Source organism: Heterocephalus glaber, unplaced genomic scaffold (assembly GCF_053883595.1).
Source record: "Heterocephalus glaber isolate CG9 unplaced genomic scaffold, H.glaber_assembly_v1.0 deba00001781, whole genome shotgun sequence".
Classification (NCBI taxonomy): domain Eukaryota; kingdom Metazoa; phylum Chordata; class Mammalia; order Rodentia; family Bathyergidae; genus Heterocephalus; species Heterocephalus glaber.
In genome coordinates, this window is record NW_028258467.1 from 9,428,433 (window position 1) to 9,445,140 (window position 16,708).

Genomic DNA, 16,708 nt, shown 5'->3' on the forward strand with positions numbered 1-16,708 from the left:
ACCTGCCTGGCAAGTGCAAGGTCCTTTGATTCCTAGTGGTGGTGGGGGACTAACCCCAGAGGGCACTTGAACTACAGATGCATGAACCAAACTAAAGCCTCCTGTCACCTTGCTGTGAGAGTCAACTCAAGCAAGAGACAGGATGGCCCACCCCAAGAGTCCAAGTCATCCCGGTGCCAACACAGGGATAGCTACCTCTATTCGAAATGTTCGACTTGTTGCAGGAGATAAACATTCTAATAATTCATCTTCTTGATGGACAGCAATAATTTTGTAGCTTACAATTTCTAGCAGCCTGAAATGGAACAACAACAACAAAAAAGGGAAAAGTAAGATACATGTTTATGTAAAAAGTAAAATGTAACTCACTGGTAACATAAATGAATCATTTAGAAAGAAATATGTTTGCAATGCTACCAAGATATTCATTCCCTCCCTCCCTTCTAAACTGTGAATGTTGGTGAACAATCCTGATACAAATTTGAGATTGTATCTCAAATATAATCAAGAGTCACCTCTTCCAGTTTAGGTTGATCACTCACCTTGAATCATATATGTCCTTAACATGGCTTTTGCTTTTTACTTTTTTACTACAGTTAAGGAATATTAGAACACAAGGAGGGAGAAATGGCTTGACCACTTAACAGTATCACTCGGGCAGTGCATTTGTTTACCTGCTGACTACCCTGAGCCAGCATCACTTGGACAGGTGTCATTTCAACCAGCTGATTCTTATACTAAATACATTTGATAAAATTATTACTTTTATATTTCCTGTTATCTTATAAAGTTAATGGAAAAAAATACAGTTTTTGGTCATCCTGTACCTAAATAGACTGCTAAGTGGTTAATTATGAAATACTCCTAAACCTCTCCAAAAATACTAGCTTCAGGAGAATTTGGCAATAATGTAGATGGGTTCTAGTTGGATCAATTTACATTAATGAAAGTGTAATACTTAAAAGTTAGTACAGCTACCTCCTACCCCTTTCATCAGTCTCAAGAAATACTTGCCTAAGTTTCCCTGATGCTTTTTCACCAAGCTCCACAGCCTTTTTACATTCTTCCAACAGGTCCCGGACACAGCCGTGCTTATCCGGATATAGTGTTATTTCCTAAGTAATGACAGGATGATACCAATGCTTTAAAGAAAACCCAGAGTTCTGCTGTAACAAACATGCAGAGTAAAACACCGCAATAGTTGTTCAAGTTCTTGGACTGGATGGTACTATGCTCATTTACCTTCCCACTCAAAAGCTCAAGATTTTGTGAATTCCCCATCATGTGACCATCTGCCCAAATCTCAGATGGAGCCGGTATTGATGGGAGGTTAGGAAATGACACCTTAGTGCAAAAAGCCCCAGGAAATGATCCCTTGAAGGGTCATCATCAGAGAACCTTCCAGATGCTCAGCACAGCGTGAAAGGACACCAGTCTATAAATAAGAGCCAGGCCAACTTAATGGTTTCAGCTTAATCAATTCTACACAGGTCAGACTGTTCAAGTCTCAGACTTTCTCTTTATACTGGCAGAGCTATAACAGTGAGCAACTTGGTCCCAGCAGACATTTAGAAGAGGCCCCAAGGAGTGTGGCTGGACATGCCTTTGCTTAAAGCGGGCATGCGATGCTGCAGCAGCCTATGTCAGCAGCAAGGGCAATGAGAGGGCTGTAGTATCAATGCCTGCATACTCCTGGGTGCGGGGCTTTGGCCAGGTGAGGCAAAACAGGGGCAGTTTGAAGATGATACTGTGCCAGAGCAAGGAGCAATGTGTACACTCCAGGTTCTTCCCATGGTGTGTGGGGGGGGAATAACACTGGTTTTCTCCAGGAGGCCTCCGAAGGCTGTGGCAGCAGGAGGCTGGACTCTGCCCATGTTAGTGTAAAGGGAGTGCATTTTTCTTTTTTCTTTGGTACCGGGGATCGAACTTGGGACCTTGCATTTGTGAGGCAGGCGGCAGAACGACTGAGCTAAATCCCCGGCCCTAGAGTGCATTTCTTTTGAGTTTCAGTCAAGGTCTGAAGATAAACAGCAGGCAAGCTCTTATAAAAATAAAAATTCATAGTAATAAGAAAAACTTACTTCTTCCCTAAATTGGCTGTTTAACCATATACACTTAAAACTTCGCCTGTTCTCAAAGTCTGTGATTTTCATCTTAAGCTATTAAGAAAATGAGACACTCATGTTAGATAAGCTTCTACAAAAGCACAAGTCTTCTCTTTATTTCCCAGTTACATTAACTTGGACTCATACCTGCTGATAGTAAAGCTTCTTAGGTTGTCTAGGCTTGAAGAATTGTAGAAGATCTCTTAAAGTACCTTCATAATTATGTCTGAGAGGATTACCTGGGCCATCCCTATAACTACACAAGAAAACAGCATACAAATAAATGGCTTGTTTACTCGTCTACAAATCATTTCCTGAGTAAGCATAAAAGCAAACCACGGCCCTCACAACTAGACATGAATCTGGGCCTGTCTCAGGGTTCAACTTAATTTATTCCTGATTCCCCGACCTGGCCCCTCTTGCCAAAACACGCGCGTGCTCTCTGTGCACTAACACTGCACAGAGGCCCTGCCACGAGACCAGTGAGCCAGCTGGACACAGGCAGAAAGAGCGACTGCGGAGGCGGCTCCCGATTACCTTGATGTCTCTGAGTAATGTGGTCAGGATGTGTGGTGGTGACAACTCTACATCTCACACTATGCAAGAAATGGACATGGTGGGTGAAGCGGCTAACTACTGTTTATTAAAATCAGTTCCCAGATGCTATGGTGAACTATGGAAAGCATGCAACAGACCAGTCATGGAGTATCTGTGGGCATGGCTCACCCTTGAGACTTGAAGAACTGGAGCAACATGGGGTCGGTGTTGAGCCTCTGTGCAACAGTCTTCGCGACCTGCAGAGGGGATGGATCACGAGACAGAGGGAAGGCTCGTGTTCTGGGCCAAAAACTGACATAAATCTTCAGGAATTACTTGGCTAAGTTATTCGAGAAATGTTTTCTGAGTAGCCTGAATTTAAAATTCCCTAGAAATAGAGTACTTAACAGGAATATGGTAAATTCCTTGATTCACCACCACGGGAGTGGCATCTGCTGAGGATAACTTCTAAAAGGGCTTTCACTATTTTTAATTGTGCATGTTTTATAGGGTGACAGTTCAATATATGTACAACACATAGTGGATTCAATTAATAATTAGCATCTTGGGCCGGGAATTTAGCTCAACGATTCCAGCACCTGCTGCTTAGCAAGTGCGAGGTCCTGAGTTTGCTACCTGGTACCGGAAAAAAAAATTAGCATCTCCATCTCCTCGGTGTAGGAAATCCTTCAAAGTATTCTACAGTTTTCATTTCTAATGATATGGCATACAGGTTTTATTTTCTGATGATTATTTTTTAATGTTAACTACTTGGCATGTTATAACAGAAGCAAAGATTATCTCTTAAGCAAAATTATGCCAAGGACAGAAAAAAATCTCGTGGGACAGAAATCAGACACAGGACTCTGCCCCTCCTGCTGAACCAAAGCCATAGGCAACTTCTTCAACAAACACTTAAAAAGAAATAGATCTAGGGCTGGGGATTTAGCTCAGTGGTTCCGCCGCCTGCCCTGCAAGCACAAGGACCCGAGTTCGATCCCCAGTACCAAAAAAACCAACCAAACAAACAAAAGAAATAGCTCTTTCTAGTGTAGAATCTGAATACGGAAGGCAAATTTATTAAATACCTGAAAGTAATTCATTCTGTTTGATAGGGTAACCACAAATCCAGGGTCATTAGGGATTGTTTTATCACAGAAGATTACATCGACGCGGTGGTAGAGGTCTCTGAAATATTCTTTTGCAGTGGGTAATTCACTGTTATCATTTTCAGGATCATCCCTATGGGAAAAGAGTACAGACTGAAAGGAGGTGTACAGCAGGTGACAACCGGTAAGACCAGTTTCAAAGCTTACTTTCCCATAACATAATATATAAGAAGGTCCTGCTGCAGGGTGCTAGGCATTCACCTCTGTTTCCTTTGTAAGCAGTACAAGAAGAAAGTCATTCCGTATGGACATGCACTCAGAGCCCATGCAGCACACCCCACCTCAACAGCAGGCAAACACGGTGCTCGGCCATGAGCATGGTTGGATGGCAGAGCCTGTCTCCAGCTAGGAGCTGGCAATTGTGGCGCTTTTTGGACATAAGCATCTTTAAGACCACAGATCTGTAGGTTTATATGCTGATGGGTTTAAATGAGTTACCTGAGCAGGTGCATTCTAAGAAGTTCAAAGTCAAATATCTTCTCGCCTTGCTAATTAAAAACCTATCAACTTCACTACAGACATTTTAGTTTTTGTTTTGTTTTGTTTGAGGCAGGGTCTCACTATGTAGCCCAGGTTGGCCTTGAACTCACAGCAATCCTACCTCAGCCTCCCAAGTGCTGGGATTATAGGCATGTACCACCACACCCGGCTCACTGTAGAGATTTTAGGAAATGGAAAGTTTAAATGATGGAAATCTTCACTGGCCCCTAATTTCAAAATCCAGAAAAGATCAGTTGCTATCAACACTCTGAGATACTTTCAACAAATGATGCCTCAGGGTCTATAGACTTTAGGACTGACCAAAAGACTTATCATATTAGTACTGTACAAGGTTATGGAAACTTATCAAAAAGTACATACTTCTGAAACACTATAATGTCACCATCCATCAGTTCATCAAGGGCTTTATCAAGAGACACATCATAGTCCTGAATTCTCTCTGTTAAATTCGGTTTAACTTCCTATAATAAAAGATATAAGATAGTTACATTGCAAAATCTGTCTAATGTTTAACATGGCCATGTTCCTCCATATGCTATATTTCCTCCACATTTCTATTCAATTTTTTTTTTGAGGGGGGTGCTGGGGATTGAACTCTGGACCTTGCGCTTGCGAGGCAGGTGGCTGAACCACCGAGCTAAATCCCCAGCCCCAAAAGGTTTTTGTTTTTTTTTTAAAAGGGGCTTTTCCCCCCACTCTTCTTTTTTGTTAGCAGGAATCGAACCCAGGGCCTCGCGCTTGCCAGGCAGGCGCTGCGCCGCTGAGCTATATCCCCGGCCCTCACCTTTTTTTGGTACCGGGGATCAAACTCGGGACCTTGCGCTTGCGAGGAAGGCGGCAGAACCACTGAGCTAAATCCCCGGCTCACTTTTTTTTTTAAGAGACAAGACCTCACTATATTGCCCAAGCTGCCCCTTAATCCCTAAGTTCAAGAGATTCTCCTGCCTCAGCTTATGGAGTAGCTGAGACTACATGTGTCACTGTGTCCAGCTCACCTATATCTTAAGTTAAAATGCTAATGGAAAAAACAGATCACTACTAATAGTACCTAACAATCATAGACCCTAAAATAAAAAATCTAGGCACGTGTAATTCCCAAGAGCACCAGAGACCCCAAGTTAACTACAGACTTTAAGCAGAACAAACAGGGCCAGCCAAAGTAATGCCCTCCCCCGACTACTAACAATACACTGATTGTGGAAAAGTAAACCATCCAAACCTCATAGAGGATAAGGCTAGTATCTTGGATAAATCCTGCTCTGTCACACATAACTGGCAGCAAGTCACCTAGGACAAAGGAAAAAAGGTGCTAATCCACAGCTCCTACATACTGAGCAAATCTACTCAAAAGGCAAGTGTGGCAATGACTTACGTATTTTACAGGATATGGGTGTGTAGATGTGCCCGCAGTAATTCAAGCTTCGGGTTTTGGGGTCATACATCTTCAAAAATAACATTACATCATCTACAAGTAGATGAACAGGCTGTTAGGATCTTAACACTCAGTACAGCACTTATTTTTTAAAGCAACAACAACGAAAATCCCACTAATAGCTTGGGAGGTCTGTAACTACTAGAAGGACTGTGCAAGCTCCCTCAAAGTTACAGTGTCAGGTAAGGGTTATTTTCAACGGGCTCCAAATCTCTGTCCTAGGGCAAATACTACATGCCGCGGTAAAAATGGTGAACAGGGGCCAGGGATTTAGTTCAGGGGCACAGCCCCTGCCTCGAAAGCACAAGGTCCTGAGTTCTATCCTTGGTACCAAAAACAAAAAAAAAGGTAACCAGTGCAGTAAGCTTAGAAATCCTAGCTTTGTGACTTGGTACTAATTAGCAGAATTGAGAGACCATGGGAACATACATTAACAGCCCTGGCTCTTTACCAGAAGAGACCTTCACAGCAATAAAAACCTGCAGTTTTCAAGGGTCAGCTTGTTTGTAAAGCTGGAAGACAGCTACTCATTCTGAGACATGCTCTCTGTAGTACTCAGTACTACAATGACAAACAAGCCATGTGGCCTACAGAACCTGCAATGTTTTCTACTTGACCCCTGACGAGGAATCTGAGAGCCCTGCCCTGTCAGGTCTGACCAAACTGACGGGCACAGTCCAGAGGTGATGGCAAGACAGGCCACTCCAGCAACAATCAACCTGCTCCCCACTTCACAGGACACTGCAGCCAAGCCAGCACCTTCGACTCCATCAAGAAGCCCTTCAACATGGATAGGATAGCTCTGTCCACAAGGAAAGAAGGTTCACCCCGTGTGCTCAGAATAATCCAGGAGTCCACCTCTCCTGCTTTAAGTGCAGCCAGGCATTTCGTGGGCACTTACGGTCTTTATCAAACTTGGGTAATGTTGCTCCACTAGCAGCCAGCTCAGGATCAACTGTTTCCAGGAATATTGTCCAAGGGTTTTCATTATCACTGAGTTCAATCATCTATTTCCAAAAGAGATGCTGATTTTAGAAGATTTTAATGGCCTAGATGACCGAGTGAAAACTATACTTGATCACCGCAGAAAATGTCCAATTCTACCAAACTGGACCATAAGGGAAACAAGGTCACTAACTGCAGAGGACAAAAGCCTTCTGCAGAGTTCCACATGAGATACCCTAGGATCAACAATATTTACTGTTTTATTGCCGTCTGCTTCATTATCTAACATTGCTGGTCGTTTTGTTCCATTACTCCTTGCTTGCATGGGCCATAATCGAATTTGATCTTGTGGAAATCCCTGGGGAAAAAAATTAAATCAATTAAAACAAGCACATATTTCAACCTTGTATCAAAATTTAATGCTTTTATGATTTTGGGGGGGGTACTGGGGATCGAACTCAGGACCTTGTGCTTACGAGGCAGGTGCCGGAACCACTGAGCATTAAATCCCTGGGCCTAATGCTTTTATGATTAAAAGAAAAGAAATCATCTATAACCCCTCTTCTTCAGGATCACTAGCTTTCCAGGGCTCGTGTCATTATCAACACACAGTGATGGTGACATGATGCTCACATGTAAGTCCCTCCCTAGGGAACTCTATCAGAAGAAACACATTCTGAAAGCCTGCGAGGCTCCCTGGTCTAATCTAGAGCTTGGCACTTTCCACACTGCTTCCCGGACAGGCCCTGTGCTCAGGTCATCGTCTCACTTTCAGGCAACCCCTGACCCAGGTCCCCGACCCACAGGCAACTGGTCTGAAATGAAGGTGGAACTGGAAGGCCAGTGGAGGGAATGGCAGCTGAGGGGCCGGCACGCACCATGGTCTGGGAGAGGCTCTGGACAAACTCCGCTAGGGAGGAGTTCTTCAGAACCTTGAACACAGTGTATTTCACTTTTTCTTCATCATACATGTCGTTTCCTTGGTGGCCACAAAATTGATCTTCTGCCACTATCTGAAAACAGACAAACACAGAACAGAGCTGACAACAGACATAAAAACGAGTCATGCTGAACACATTCAGACTGCCAAATACTTCAACCCAGGCAAGGCAAGGAGCACTCTGAAGTGATCAGAGGGAACGAGGCACTAGAGATGAATGAACATTTCACTGCATGCACGCCTCCCATTTTCTCATGTCCTCTGCCACTGCACACGATCAACCCTGCTCTGTCTGTGGCCTGGACTGATGTTCAAAGCTCAGCCCTTTTCCGACCTGTAGATGTCATTAGTCAGGGCACAGCCTAAGTAGCTCCTTGGTCAGCACCACAGCCAGCCCTCAGAGGCAGACTGCCCTGGACCGTTGACTGTCCCAACACAGCAACCAAGTGTACACAAGCACACAGAGCTGCTTCCCCTCACCAGTCACTGTGGCCCTGCCCCACAAGGGTCACAGAGGCAGAGGCTGACCTGTACTTGCATATAGAGATGAGCTTCCTGCCGCTCCTTCCTCTTCTGAGCCTCGATCCTTTTCTCTTCCTGTAATCGTTCCACCAACTGCTGGGGGATATCGTGGTCTGTGACAGCTTGCAGGACTTCACCTGCAGGACAAATGCAGCCATTTCACCCTGGTGCAGATTCTGCTTCCCCTTCCTTATAAGGTCCTGACTTTAGGATGTCATTTATCTATTGAAGTGAATTACTTGATACCATGAGTCTGCTTCAAAACCTACAAGCACAACTCAGTTTGCAGCTGGGAGACGAAAGGGACAATAAGGAGAAAGGGTATTTGGGCAGGCAGTGTAGCTTGGTCCTCTGTATTTTACTGGCAAAAAGTACCAGGGCAGTTGAGGGATTCACGGTACAACTGTACAAGTTCATCACAGTAAGGAATGTAATGGAAACCAACTGTACTCACTTAGCTTTGATTCCCTGATGTACACTAACATATATGCATTAGTGCAGTGCCGGACAGACAGGTCATCATCATGGCCCCCATAGTTGTGCTCAATGGCTTCTTCTTTTGTACATCTTGATACCACATCATCATCAAATTTACACCACTGGAAGGAAAGCAACCAGATGTCAGCATACACAAGACCCCAGGACAAGTGCCCAGCACTGCGGCAGCGTTGCCCTCAAAGTGAAGATGTGTAGGCCAGGCACTGCCTCAAGCATTGTGCATATAAACTCAGCATTCTGTGAGAAGTGCAGTATCTGTCCAGTGGCAATTTTTATAATTTACTCAAAAAACCCACTTCTCATTAAGTTCAATCTAGACATAATCCTTTGCAGAATTCAGCCATGTTAATCACATGTTAATTCCACCGGTTAAACTGAAATTTATGCTATGCTTACAAAACTCAATGGTTGTTCTTTTGGTTTTCTGTGGTAATGGGAATCAAACCCAAGGCCTTGGAACTGAACTAACTCCCCAGCGCTTTTTCATTTTGTAACAAGGTCTTGCTATGTTGTCCAGTGCCCAGTCTGGGCTTGAACTTGCAATCCTCCTGCCTCAGCCTCCTGGAGTGCTAGGATTACAGGCACAGCTTCAATGGGCTACTTTATACTGTCACAGTGACGTGCCAATAACTTAAGCTCTCTGCCAGTAAGAGGCAAGGGGGCTTAGATCGAGACACTTTAAACAGTCAATGGTACAGATAAAGATACTCCATCCCTGCTGTTATTTGCTGGCCTTATAGTCTTGGGAACAGATTTTCTCTTTTTTTTAAGACACTTTTTTCTTTTTTTTTTTTTTTGGTACCGGGGATTGAACTCGGGGTCCTTGCACTTGCACAGCAGGCGGTGCAACCACTGAGCTAAATCCCCAGCCCCTTTTTAGACACTTTTTAACACGTGTCCCAGGCTAGCCTCAAACGTATGGTGATCCTCTAGCGTCAACCTCCTAGGCGCTGGGATTTCAAGTATGTGCCACCATGCCTGGCTTTGGGACAGATTTTTCGTTCATTCATTCATTTTTAAATATAAAAAAATTAGTACATATTTGCCATACACAGTGCTAACATTCATCATAGAGAATTTGAACCTGTTCATAATATATCTTAATCCTTTTTTCCTATTCCTCTATTCACAGCAGCTTTGTTTCCATTTTTTTCTTCCATTCTTTTAAAAATCTCTTTTCCCTTCCTTCCCTTTCTCCTCCCTTGTCATCCCCCACCCTGAGATAAGATCTAGCTACATAGTCTAGGCTGGCCTTGAACTGTCCCCAATCCTCCTGCTTCAGCCTCCCGAGTGCATAGGCAAGTACATAGATGTGTCACCACACCCAGCTTGCCCTTCCCTCTGAACAAGTTCTTTCTACTTCCCCATATCTATCCTCCATTCTGCGCCTTGTTCACCCTTGGGGTTTCTCACGTGAGAAACAATGTGATATGAGAAATAATGTGATATTTAAACTTCCATGTCTTACTTCATTTAAAATAATGGGCCCAAGATACATCCATTTACCTACAAATGACTCAAGTTTATCCTTTACAGCACAGTAGCACTCCACTGTATATAAATAATTTTGTTTATCCATTCATCTGTTGATGGGGATATGGCCTATTTCCAAGATTTAGCTATTATGGGTTGTGGTGCTGTAAACATGGGAAAGTATGGATCACTGCAGTATGACGTCTTTAACTCTTTCAAGAAGATCCCTAGAAGGGGAATATCTGGGTCAAATGGGACCTCTAGTTTTAGTTCTTTGAGGTGTCTCCACACTGACTTCCACAGAGGTTGCGCCAGGCTACACTCCAACCAGCCGTGGAGCAGGGATCCTTTCCCCAGAGCCCCGCCAGCATTTGTTACTGGTTGACTTCTTGATGATACCATTCTTTCTGGAGTGAGATGGAATCTGTGTTGTTGAATCTGGGGAGTGATTTTTCAGTTCTTTATATGTTCTAGATATTAGTGGGACAGATTTTAAAACCGTTTTTTGCCAAATGGTATGAAGCACCGTGCCCCTGAGGACTGTGGAAAAACCGACAGGACAAGAAGAAACCATGGAGGACGGCAGGGCCACAGAAGTTAACATCAATCACCACAGCCTACAACATAGACCCAAGCTGTGAGTGTGCTGTCAGTATTCTGAAGCAGAAGGCAACTGCCTCATATTAGATACAAAGGGATTCTGTAAGGTCTAGTGTTTGCTACTAACAAAAAGGACAACTTCTAATTCACCATATGCATTTGAAGTATCAGCAAATAATGGGACAGGAAAATAGCACTTCACAGCCAAACACGCAGGTCCATCAATGGCCAGCAAGGAGTCCCCAAGTTCACAAAGCAGGGTCTGAAAGACCTGCATCAGCAGTGTTGTCACCGAGAGCCCCAACACTTACTTTGCCATCCCCTTTGGGGTTTAGATAGACCACGTAATGTCCACCATGATTATCACCACTGTGAACCAGGACTGCATGGAGAATATAATTTGCAGGGTCCTTAGGATCTGTTTTTTGCAAAAATTCATCAAGTGGTAACTGTTCTGGAAACTCAAACCTATTAAAAAACATTTAAAAAAGAAATTAAGTGTTTATCTACAAAATACCATGACTCTACTTATTAAAATTAATGAGCTAATTAATGGCTTGTCTTTTTTTTTTTGGTACCGGGGATCAAACTCGGGTCCTTGCGCTTGCACAGCAGGCAGCAAAACCACTGAGCTAAATCCCCAGCCTGGCTTGTCTTTAATGAAAAAGAATGAACTGACCTGCATGGCCCTTCAAACTTTTTTTTTTTGGTACCAGATTGAACTCGGGTCCTTGTGCTTGCAAGGCAGGCGGCAGAACCACTGAGCCCCTTCAAACTTCTTAAAGGAGCCCATTATTAGATGAGTTGTCAGTTTAGTTTGAGGCTAGATTTGAGAAAAATGGCTATAAAACATTGGTATGCCTAATGGAGTTTGAATCCAAGGACCTTACACAGCAGTCAGCACTGAAATGAACTTACACAGAACTTTCTAGAGCACCTGCGCACCTTCCTAAGGCAAGCTCCTTCTACAGGAGTCTGAAGGTACAGGGCTGCACCACTCTCTACTGCTACAGACACACTACAATTGCCGTGTCGCTAAATTCCTGGCTTCGAGGATTAGCTGATCAACTCTCATCCTCAGGGTGAAAGGGAGGGAGCGAGGACGGCAGGACAGAGTAGTGAGCTGTGGACAGAACAAGTACTGGCAGTGGAGGGGCTCTAACACTGTCCGGCTACTGTAGCCCAATGTCCTGATTTCCTGAACAGGGCCAGAAAACGAAACATTTGTGTGAACTTTCATGACTTTTAAACATTGGCAACTAATTTCAATAAAAACAAGATAAGGATTTAACAAAACATACTAACAGGTTGCTATTGGATTAGGGGGTCCATTTGTTTTCTTTTCCGGTACCAGGAATCGAACTCAGGGCCTTGCACTTGCCAGGCAGGCATAGTGCTACTGAGCTACATCCCCAGGCCCTGGGGGCTCCATTTGTGAGAGCCAGCTGAATGTGGGTTTTTTTGTTATCTGGGATTGAACCTGGGTCCTGGTGCATGTGAGGCAGGTGGCAGAACCACTGAGCTAAATCCCCAGCCCTGAATGTGTTTCTTAAACATGCCACAGTAATGCATGTGAATGGGTAAGCAAAGATCCTGCTGATGACTACTCTGACTTGGTCATTCTCTCCCCTCAAATTCAGAGGGTGACTGGCCACCTCTGTCCCACATAAAGCTGGAGTGCAAGCTAATCAGGGTAAAACTTCCATATCCTGTCAGATAAAGTAGTAGGCATTACCGATTTCGTATAGATAATAATTTTTAGCACTCTTGCATCTGATGTACATATTTTTGGCATCTGATATTTAAAGAATCTGGAAAACCACCTATAATTGGGAATGCTGATACCTACTTTAGCACTGAGATTACAAAACCCTGGAGAACACACTTAGGTAGCATCTACGTCCTGGCTCAAATTCAATTTATTACAAATCCAAAGTCGATGAAACAGAAACACCCCATCTTCATAGACTCCCAGCTGCCACGCAGGGGGCCTGAGAATCTCACAGGAAATGTCTCTGACAATCAGCTCGAGAACAAGCTGCCTCTGAAATCTGTTCCATGATTATCCCTTTAACCTTACAGCACAGGAGACCCCAAGAGAAAAGGGATCAGATAAATCAGGAGTGCAATGAAAATACAAAGTCAACACGGCACCACATTTAACCCCCAATCCATTTGCATTCCACTACAGATTACCTATCATTGATCTTGATATTTTGGTCTGTCTGAGGGTCATACATAAATCTCATGAGTTGCAGGTGTAACACTGGTGGCAACGTTAGGAATTTCACACCTTTCTCTGCTTCCTGAACATGAAAAAGAAACCAAGTTCAAGTCAGCTGTACTATTCATTGAGGCAATAAAAATAACACTTTTTCAGCACAACTGGAACATTGTTTGGAGATGTCAAGTAGACAGAGGCAAGGAAGTCTATATATCCATTTAGGTTTTATTTCATTTTTTTGAGACAAGGTCTTATATGCAGTTTAGGCTGTTTTGAACTCACTAGAGCCAAGGCTGGCCTGGAAGTCGTGGCAATCCCCCTGCCTCAGCCTCCCAGCGCTAGGATTACAGGCATGTGCCACCACACCTGGCTCTGTGTAACCATTTAGGATGCCTTTATGTTGCTGAGGTCTGCATTGGGTCTCTGCCATTTAAAATCATGCTGCACCAGCCTGTGGGGGAGAGTTTATGCTCTAACTGGGATGTCTAGCAATGTGGAAGGGATTTAAAAAAGAAGTCATCTGCTGCCATATTGCACAGTCATTAAACACTATAAAAATTTTGGAGAATCACAGAAAAAATATGAAATAGAAAAGCAGCAAATTATGATTACCACTGTTTAAGATTAGGATACAGAACTCTTGATCAGAACAAGTATGAACGAATCTGGGTGTGGGCTGGCAAGATGCTAAGTGAACAGCCTCCGTTCCCTGGGCTCTCTCACCATACCAACAAAGAACCCACAAATTGTGCAGCACATATTCAGGGCCCCATTCCTCAACCCTACTCCTCACCAGAAGCTTCCCACCCAGGGACTGTCAATCTGTTCCCCTCAGTGCCTCTGCACACCCCAGCTTCTGGCAGGGTCCTGGAGAGCTCTGACTCCACAGCTCTCAGCTCTCTCCCTCTCTGGTCTACCTCGGCCAGCTCTCTTCTTCCTTGATAAACCAGGCTTTGCCACCTTCAGTCACTACTAGGTTCCCATCACATGCATGATGCTTGGCTGTTTTCCCAATCCAGACCATTCTTCTGGCTTTAAAAGCACTTTTTCTCCTTTTTTTTTTTTTTTGAGACAGGATCTCACTACATAACTCAGCCTGGCCCTGATCTCATGGCGATCTTTCTGCCTCAGCCTCCCAAGTGCTGGGATTACAGGCATGTGGCACCACGCCCAGTCAAAACCACATTTTCAGACTGTGGAAGAATCTTAGGAATTGGGCACTGTGACAAGGGATAACTACATGGCACAATATACATGAGAATATTTAAGCTGAATGATCTATGGAAAGACAGCACTGAGGGATGAGTATTCTGTCTCCCCCTCACTGTCCACTGAGGTCAGCACTGAAACATCCAGGGAGGAGAAAGCAATTCTGGTGATGTGGGTGACATCCTTTTGAAGCACAGCCAGCTGACAAAGTTCTAATTAGTATCTGCAGAGAATTCTGATCTTCACCTCGATGTTCTGAGAGATATAATCCCATGGAGTAGTGGGTCTGTGGCCCATTACAAAATACAAATTATAAACTGGCAGGCTTGGCAAGCAAAGGGCAGTCTCAAAAGTTTTAATAATAAAGGAGCTGAGCCAATGAGTTCAGGTTATGAGGCTACAAAACAAGACTCCAAATCACTGGACCAGCCTGCCTTCCACTGGGGCATGGGCTTGCAGCTTGCCTGTGATGCTCCCTGACCTGCCAGATGCCTGGAGTCACTGTGGGGCCATGTTCTAGGGAATGCACCCTCAACCATCAGAAAACCACACGTTTAAAAAGAAGCATAATCAATAACTAAAAACAATCTAAGTGACTCAGAAATTATACTTGTGATCAGGAAAACCTGAAGAAAAGCTCCAGGGAGGAACAGAATACATAAAAGGGAAAACTTTCTCCAACCTGCCAGATGACAGTTCTGCCTAACAGCAGCTGCACTTCAGTCATCTGCTCAAACCCAACCGCCACTCCCATCGACCCAGAGAGAGATCCCTTGTACTCTAAATACCAGAAGCACACACTTTTTCCCGCCCTGGTACCAGAGGTTGAACTCAGGACCTTGTGCCTGCCAGGCAGGCACAGCACCACTGAGCTAAAATCCCTGGCCCTATACACACTTTTAATTATCAACAGAGTGACAGAACCAGAAACAAAGGAGAGGCCAAAATGGTACATTACCTGCAGGCCATGCTCCCCAGCGTCGTACTTGTTGTCACCATCTAGTTGTTCTACTGCCACATAATCCACAAATGATTCAAATACTTGAAAGACAAAGAACAATAGGTCAACCAATGTGTGATTACTGAGGCTTCAATTATAACTGTCAACTCAGGCAAATAATGTAAACTAGGAAATGCGACTGCAGCTGTGAACAACTTCATCCCTAATAAGATTATAGATAAATATGTCATTGCTGCCTTCACCAGTCCCAGGACACTGATGGGTGTCTTAACCACAGTAAAATGACAGCATTGAAAAAGAGTCAAGGCCTCACTTTTACTTTACTGAAACACTTATTATAAAGCTACAATTAGGAGAGCAAGGAATGTGAAACGTGAGGAACATACAGGCACAAATGTGAATGGCTGGCTGATTACAAAACACTGGGAAAGCCTGACATCCTAACACACATCTCTCTTCCAGGTGGACTGCCGACAAATAGAAAACATAGCAGTTGCAGTTAACAGAATGACAGGTAGGCACAAACTGACACCACGGATATTTTAAGAAGTTCTGTCAAACAAATGGCAACACAGACAGTGAGAAGACCAGTCACACACCAGAGGAAGGAAAGAACTGCCTCTGCTCTGGTCCTGATGGAGTAACACAACCGGACTGTGACAGGGACAGCAACGGTCATACTCTGGAAATAGACCATGCAGGTCAGTGATCCCCGAGAGAAGGAGAGGGGAGGGCCTAGGACTGCCAGCTCACTTCTCAGTGCCCAGGGCGTGGCAGAAGAATGGGGGGCCCAGAGTCTAGCGGGTCCACTCTGCCTTGTGGATGGACTTGAGGATGTGAGGAGCCCACAGCAGCTGGCATCCACTGGGCCAGGGAGTAGAAAGGTAAGACTGGGAAACAGGCATGGAGACTTGCACAAGGCTCTCCTTGAGGGGCAGTGACAAGTCATCTGCAAATGAGTGTGTGGACACGACCGGGCGTCACTGGAAAGATGAAGATTAAGGAGAATGGGCCTCAGAGCTTGTGATGGGATGGGACAGTATTCCCACCATGAGGGTGAGAGAGCAGCGTAAGACACGGTCGAATCAGCAGAAAACTCACAAAGTCCGGGAGTACAAATTAACTCTATTTTTTTTTTCTGCTTACATTCTTTTATTGGTACATTTTAGCTGTATAATACGTTTACATTTATCATTGGGTGCTTGTACCTGTACATGATGTATCTTGGTTCTTATTTTTTCATTACCTGTTACAAATTAACTCTAAACAAAAACCTAACAAAGCTTAAGAACAAGTCCAGGAATAATCAAATGATCTCCAAGTTCGTTTTCTGTGCACTGGAACAAAGGTTGAGACCCAATACCCAGAACGATACAAATCACAATGTCGGCATATAATGGAAGAAGACTATCAAGCATGCAAAGAAGCCAGAGAACAGAGAAACTACACAAATGACACAATCAGTAACTGAAGGCATTGGAAAATTATTTACTCTGTCTGACTGTTCGAGAAGGGGTAAACGAAAGCAAGAGTGTATGAGCTGGGTGTGGCGGTGCACGGCCATATTCCCAGAAGTCAGGGAGGCTGAGGCA

The 16,708-nt window shown here is 44.1% G+C and overlaps 1 protein-coding gene across 4 annotated transcripts in view; it reads right to left on the reverse strand.

Moving 5' to 3' along the window:
- Nucleotides 1-16,708, reverse strand: part of Usp7 (ubiquitin specific peptidase 7) — a 60,790-nt gene that overhangs the window by 2,574 nt on the left and 41,508 nt on the right. For 3 of the 4 annotated variants that reach the window (XM_004864872.4, XM_087203092.1, XM_021244293.2), the window contains 17 exons: nucleotides 15,114-15,196; nucleotides 12,919-13,028; nucleotides 11,034-11,190; nucleotides 8,606-8,750; nucleotides 8,158-8,288; nucleotides 7,568-7,702; nucleotides 6,946-7,047; nucleotides 6,646-6,751; nucleotides 5,685-5,777; nucleotides 5,532-5,599; nucleotides 4,673-4,773; nucleotides 3,731-3,884; nucleotides 2,832-2,899; nucleotides 2,253-2,361; nucleotides 2,082-2,159; nucleotides 1,015-1,115; nucleotides 196-295 (listed from right to left, as the gene is read on the reverse strand). In XM_004864872.4, coding sequence (XP_004864929.1) covers nucleotides 196-295; nucleotides 1,015-1,115; nucleotides 2,082-2,159; nucleotides 2,253-2,361; nucleotides 2,832-2,899; nucleotides 3,731-3,884; nucleotides 4,673-4,773; nucleotides 5,532-5,599; nucleotides 5,685-5,777; nucleotides 6,646-6,751; nucleotides 6,946-7,047; nucleotides 7,568-7,702; nucleotides 8,158-8,288; nucleotides 8,606-8,750; nucleotides 11,034-11,190; nucleotides 12,919-13,028; nucleotides 15,114-15,196 — 1,841 coding nt within the window. The remainder of the gene's footprint in view (nucleotides 1-195; nucleotides 296-1,014; nucleotides 1,116-2,081; nucleotides 2,160-2,252; nucleotides 2,362-2,831; nucleotides 2,900-3,730; nucleotides 3,885-4,672; nucleotides 4,774-5,531; nucleotides 5,600-5,684; nucleotides 5,778-6,645; nucleotides 6,752-6,945; nucleotides 7,048-7,567; nucleotides 7,703-8,157; nucleotides 8,289-8,605; nucleotides 8,751-11,033; nucleotides 11,191-12,918; nucleotides 13,029-15,113; nucleotides 15,197-16,708) is intronic. The other variant, XM_021244292.2, reaches the window with a different exon arrangement.